Source organism: Cervus elaphus, chromosome 11, assembly GCF_910594005.1.
Source record: "Cervus elaphus chromosome 11, mCerEla1.1, whole genome shotgun sequence".
Lineage (NCBI taxonomy): Eukaryota > Metazoa > Chordata > Mammalia > Artiodactyla > Cervidae > Cervus > Cervus elaphus.
The window spans coordinates 91604127-91610422 of NC_057825.1; the positions used below are offsets into that span (position 1 = coordinate 91604127).

Consider the following 6296-nt stretch of genomic DNA (forward strand, 5'->3'; position numbering starts at 1 on the left):
TTCTTAGCTGGGAGTTCTAGAACCCAGGCTGGGCCCTGGTACGAGCACCACTACTAAGCCACTTCTTTGGGGTGCATTTTTCTTATCAGTGATTTTAAGCCTAGGTGGGTGTGAGGACAAGGTGGGACACAATAGAGCTGACAGTACTTGATGGAATGCTGCTGAAGGGGGCGGGGATGGGGTGGTTAGACACCACTCACTTTCTGCCCTTCTTACTTGTTCAGGTTGTGTGGTTTGAAACCAGTTGCTTGAAATCTGGGTCTTTATGCTCTTTCTTACCCTACTCTGCATGGGAAGTATAGTCAGGTGGTCTATGCCTAAAAAGTGAAAGGTGTGGTCACTTAAATAGTAAGATAATGAGAGTCATCATCATCTTATGTCTCCATGGATCTACCACTTCCCTATCACAGTGTCTGGTGCTCCACCATTTGAGGCTCACTGCAGGGTTAAACATTGCTCCGTACAGGCTGCTCTGTGAAAGTGCTGACTCTCCTAGAACTGTTAGTTGCTCAGTCGTGTCCAACTCTGTCGAACCCACCAGGCTCCTCTGTCCATGGAATTCTCCAGGCAAGAATACTGGAGTGGGTAGCCATTCCTTCCTCCAGGGGATCTTCCTGACCCAGGGTTGAACCTTGGGTCTCCTGTATTGCAGGTAGATTCTTTACTGTCTAAGCCAGGGAAACCCCTCCTAGAGGAGGGAGCAGTGAATCCTTTACCACAGACTGGTTTATTAGATACAAGGTACTCAACCACATGAAAGTACTTAGCACTTTGGGAGAAAAATGGGTAGAATTCACTGACTTGACAATTTTGTCTCTCGTCAACCGGAGTGGGAGGGGGTGGGTGGGGGGTGAGCACATCTGTGAAGGAATGAAGTGGCCAAAGGATTAAAAGCTGGGTTGATCTGGCACCTCAGGGCTGTAGGACTCTCTTAATTCAGGAATAGCTCAGCTGAGAAAAGAATGAAGTGCTCAAGACAGGTTCTATCCTTTCCTTAGCAGAGAGGAGCTATCGGGGAGGAGAGATGGGGGTGCACAGAAGGCTTTTAATACTCCAGCATCTACCCAAGATGGCCAGGAAAAGTAAAAGCTTTTGAGTTGGGAACTTAGGGAGTAAAGGGAGGGCCAAAATTCACCCATTACCCACTTTCCCCATCACAGGATCATACTTTCCTCACCATCCTCCTAGTTCCACTCCCCGCTTCTGCCCGCCTCTTTCCCCCAAAGCCATAGATGTTCACCAGGAAGGAGAGTTACGGAAAAGGGGCTGTGGTCACTGCATGACTAGGTGGTAAATGGACTGCTGTGGGAAAAGCAACTAATGTGACTGTGGGCCTCTGACAAACATCCTCTCCTTACTGGGCTTGGCTCTTCTCATCAGTGGTCTAGTTGAATGCTGAGTCCCTTCTGGCCCTGACAGCATGTCATTCTTATACAGATGCAAACGCACTGGCTGTGATAACCAATACTCTGGGCGTTCACAAACAGCACTGAAATACTGCAGTCTTTTACTGCTGTAGCTACTGCCTGGAGCTCCCTCTAGTTGCCAAATCTATTTCACCTCTTGCTAAGATGCCTTTCCAAACAGTGATTTTAAGCTGAGGCGCCGCCATGCTGGAGCTGGGAAAAAAGCATTGGCTTTGGAACCAGACAGATCTGAGTTTGACCCTGTCTGGGTTACCCAGCAAGTTACATTCTTTGCTTCCTTATGCTGCACTCAAGATTGCCAGGACTAAGGAGGATAATATACGCACAATGTTTAATGCCTAAGCCTCTCCACGACTCTCAAGTTCCAGAAACACCTTGAACCGTTAGGTCAGCTGTGATTAAATTCATTCGTTAATGCAGTACATATTTATTGAACGCCTATCACATGCCATAGTGCCTGATAGTAGGTGTGTAATGACTCCATGAGCATGACATCTCCTTTCTTTTCTGGCACATATCCTCATGGGGCGGGGGGCGGGGGGGGGGGGCGGGGGTCAGGAGCTTGGATGGCAGATTCAATAAGCTTTTAGCACAATAATTTTAATTGCAAAAATAAACAGTTCTGTCAACTGCTTGAGAGTAGCGTCTGCTTTACAAAAATTAACAACAAAAAGGAAATAACCCCAAAGCAAAACGTTACAACAAATGGCCGCTGAAAACGACATTGCTGTACAAAATTCTGCGCGAGGCCAGCTCGGCGCTACCCCAGCCTGTCTCTGGGGGGTCTTGGAGGGGGCGTGGGGCGTGCGCCAGTTACAAAGAGTGTTTTAAGTTCCAAGTAAGTGCCTGCTCAGTGGGGTGGCCCAAGAGAACTTCCCTCCAAAGCGCTGCTGACTCAAAAGACAGCGGCTAGACCACGGGAGCTGTCCGTGGAGCTGGTGCTGAACAGGGTGTGTGCGGCGGGCGCTTCAAGGGAACTAGAAGCCGGACCAGAGGCCCGCCCTAGGGCGTGCCGAAAAAAAGTGGGCAGAGGACTGGGGAGGAGGGCGGAGGGTGGGGGCAGGTTTTCTCTTGCGTGCCAGATTGCGGCGCCCCAATCTACAAACCCATTTCACCCTCACAGGGCTGCGAAGGAGAGGCCCAACGAATAAAAGCCAAGGCCCTTGAGCCGCTCCTCGGCGCGCGCCTTCTGCTTGAGGTGCACCTTGCTGTGCCGTTTCTTCTCATCGCTGCGCGCGAAGCGGCGGCCGCACACGTCGCAGGCAAAGGGCTTCTCGCCCGTGTGCGTGCGCACGTGTGTGGTAAGGTGGTCGCTGCGGCTGAAGTTGCGGAGGCAGATGCGGCACTGGAAGGGCTTGTGGCCAGTGTGGATGCGCAGGTGGCGGTTGAGCTCGTCGGAGCGCGCGAAACTGCGCACACAGCTCTCCACCGGGCAAGCAAACGCCTTTGCATGCGGCCGAGGGCAGAAGCAGCGTGCGCTGCACTTGCCGCCCCGGCGGCCCTTGCGCCGCGCCTTGGCTGGGGGGAATGGGGCCGGCGGCGGTCCAGAAGGTTCAGGCACAGCACTGCTCGCGGGGATGTCCGCCACCAGAGGTTTCGGGAAGTCCGCCGCGGCGCTGCGAAGGCCCAGCGGGGAAAGCTCAGGCTGCGTACCATCTAGAAACTCTCCGCCTTCGCCGCTACTCCCTCCCTCCCCGCTAGGAGGGGTCAGGAGCCCCGGGAGGCTCTCGGCTCCTTCTCCTAAGTCACCCGGGGCCAGCGGGAAAGCTTCGTAGGTCCCCATGGTGTAGAGTCTGCTGGCAGGGCCACTCGGCAGCTCCGCAGGGCAGCTGATGGACAGCAGGTCTTCAATCTTGGCCCCCATCGAGGGGAAACGGGCCTCCGGGGCGGCCTGGTAGCCTCCCTGTGACCCACAGCTCCCTGGAGCCCCGGCTGAGAGCAGCTCCCATGGAGAGTACGGACCTTTGAAGGCCGAGGCAGTGTCCAGCGCAGGGGAAGCCGGAGGAGCCCGGAGGCCTGGCTTGACGTCGGGTGGGGAGAGATGAGTCTCATACAGGCACTGTGAGGGAGCGCCCGCCGAGGGCGAGGCCTCCCAGAACGCCTCTGGGAAAGCGGCAGCGCCCAGATCGGGGGAGAAAAGGTCTGGTGGACCTGGCAGCAAGGCGTCGGAGCCTGCGGAAAAAGAGGCGTCCAGAGGAGACCGGGATGCTGCCGCCTCAGAGCCGGAGAAAGGTGTCAGGCCTAGGATGCCCGACATGAGGTTGAAGAGTGCTTCTGGATCGTGCGGGTGTTCGGGTACTGCCTGGATGAAGAAGCTACCACTGTAGCCGAGGCCAGGGGGAGGCGTGGGCGCAGGCCCCTCCAGGAGGCAGGAGTCGGTTAAGTACTCCCCGGCGCCACAGCTGCTCAAGGCCCAGCTCAAGAAATCACCTGCTGAGGAGGGAGCAGGAATCAGCTCCGCGCACATCAAAGCCGGAGCCTCGGACAGCCCGCAGCCCCTACCCAAGAAGCCCTCGGTGCTCGCTAACACACGCAAAGTGTCTTTTGCACATTCCGAATCAGCAGGAGCCGGCATACGCCCCAAGACATACATACAAACATGCACACACAAAACACACGTGCAAAAGCAAAAGGACGCCTGGATACACGCACAGGTTCCTGCGGAGGGCTGGTGGCCCGGTGTGGGTGGGACTGGGGGTGCGCACCACAAGACCCCGAATCTCCTTCCGCCCCTACCCCTACCGCTCGAGCGTCCCCATCCCTGCCTGTTCTCAGGCACCTTGCGTCCCCGCGGTGCGCCGCCGTCTGAGCACCCCTGGCCTCGCTCCTTACCTCCCGGATAGCCGGCGGCTGCGGATGGGTCCCTGGCGGGCAGCCGGGTCAGGTCGGTACTGGGTTCAGAGCAGCAGCCCTCGGTAGACTTTACTAGGAGCGCGTCGGGGCCGGAAAACTCGCTAAGGTGGAGCATGGCTCGGCTGCGGCGGCGGCGGGGCTCCCGGGGCCTCGCCCGCTGGGCTTGGGGGCGCGCGGATGGCGGAGAGCCGACAGTCAGGGCGCCGGCACCTCACAGACCTAGAAGCTCGGACTCCTGGCTCTCACCTCTGGGAAAGGCTTGGGAAGGGGTGGCTGAGGCGCCCTCGCGCTGGGAGGTGGCAGTTCCTCGGCTCTCCAAAGCGCAACCGGGCTCCCCCAACCCGCGGCCCCCCCACTTATATAGCAGCGGCGGCGCTGGCTCAGGGCTTCCGACTCCCCGGGCCACTGCCATTTCGGGAGGCCCCGGCCCTGCCGCCGTGACGTAAATGCCCAAACATGGACACAGGATGTGTGCCGGGGACTCCCGAAAAGGAAAACTCGGGCTGTGACGTCGTTGCCTCAGCCGTCGCCGGGCCCGCGCCGCTGCGTGCGCGCGCACTCCCCAAGAGTGGAGCCCCGTGCGCGCCGGGACCGCGGGTACCCCTGGCTGGGACGCTGCGCCGCGTGGCTCCGGACGTCTAGAAAGTGCTCTTCTCTCCTGGAGGCAGACGCCGAAAGACGGCTAAAAAACCGCGTGGACTTAGGGATTCCATAATTTGGGTTCGAAGCCTCTTTCTATCAACTACTAGCTGTGTCGTTACATCTCCCCAAACGTCGTTTCCTCACCTGTGAAATGGAGATACACATGTCCACTTCATAAATTTGCTATGAAGAGTTATTGGATTAGAGCATATGAAATTCTAGGCACAGGGGCACTCAATAAACCGTAGAGATAATTGCCGTAATTCAGTATTTGCTCACGTCTATGTGTTTTTCATTTTCTTAATAGTTTTGTTGTTTTTGGTTAGTTTGTGCTAAGAAAAATAACATTTAAATTTAAAAGAGTCATGTCTTGAGAGAAAACGTCAATTAGCACAAAATTGTATATTCAAGATTGAAAAGTAAAGGTCTCTCTTTACCCACCAATTTTTTTTCAGAAAAAATTATGCATATGCAAGCATACACACTGTCTTGCAGTAGCATTTTCCCCAACTTGTAACAGCTGAGAGATTGACTCATGTCCTAACATAAAAGAACTTGATCCTTCTTTTGTAAGGCTGCATAGTACTCCACAGCAAGGGCCATCAATTTGTCCCTTATCCATTAACATATAGAAAGTTTCCAGTCCTTTGCTTGCCATCGTTGTTGTAGTCTTTGAGTGTATAAGTGTGAATATATCTGTGGGATAAATTGCAATGAGTATAATTCTAGATCTAGTTCAGTTCAGTCACTCAGTCGTGCCTGACTCTTTGCAAACCCATGAATCACAGCACGCCAGGCCTCCCTGTCCATCACCAACTCCTGGAGTCTACCCAAACCCATGTCCATCGAGTCAGTGATGCCATCCAGCCATCTCGTCCTCTGTTGTCCCCTTCTCCTCCTGCCCCCAATCCTTCCCAGCATTAGGGTCTTTTCCAATGAGTCAACTCTTCGCATGAGGTGGCCAAAGTGTTGGAGTTTCAGTTTCAACATCAGTCCTTCCAATGAACACCCAGGACTGATCTCCTTTAGGATGGACTGGTTGGATCTTCTTGCAGTCCAAGGGACTCTCAAGAGTCTTCTCCAACACCACAGTTCAAAAGCATCAATTCTTTGGCGCTCAGCTTTCTTCACCATCCAACTCTCACATCCATACATGACCACTGGGAAAACCATAGCCTTGACTAAATGGACCTTTGTTGGCAAAGTAATGTCTCTGCTTTTAAATATGCTATTCAGGTTGGTCATATCTTTCCTTCCAAGGAGTAAGTGTCTTTTAATTTCATGGCTGTAATCACCATCTGCTAATAAGAGTATGTAAAATTTTGATACAACTGGCAGTAGTCCTCCAGAGAAGTAGGGCCAATTCCTGGTCCC

General features: G+C 54.4%; 1 protein-coding gene across 2 annotated transcripts; it reads right to left on the reverse strand.

Annotated features, from left to right (window-relative positions):
• Window positions 1-1664: 1664 nt before the first annotated feature.
• On the reverse strand, window positions 1665-5031 carry EGR4 (early growth response 4). 2 transcript variants are annotated; one of them, XM_043916275.1, is made up of 2 exons: window positions 4260-5031; window positions 1665-3857 (listed from the first exon to the last, which is right to left on the reverse strand). In XM_043916275.1, the coding sequence occupies exons 1-2, from the start codon at window positions 4393-4395 to the stop codon at window positions 2545-2547; spliced, it is 1449 nt and encodes a 482-aa protein (XP_043772210.1). In that variant the 5' UTR covers window positions 4396-5031; the 3' UTR covers window positions 1665-2544. The 2 variants fall into 2 exon arrangements, with proteins under 2 accessions (XP_043772210.1, XP_043772211.1); XM_043916276.1 differs by having other exon boundaries at window positions 1665-3860.
• Between the last annotated feature and the right edge of the window lie 1265 nt (window positions 5032-6296).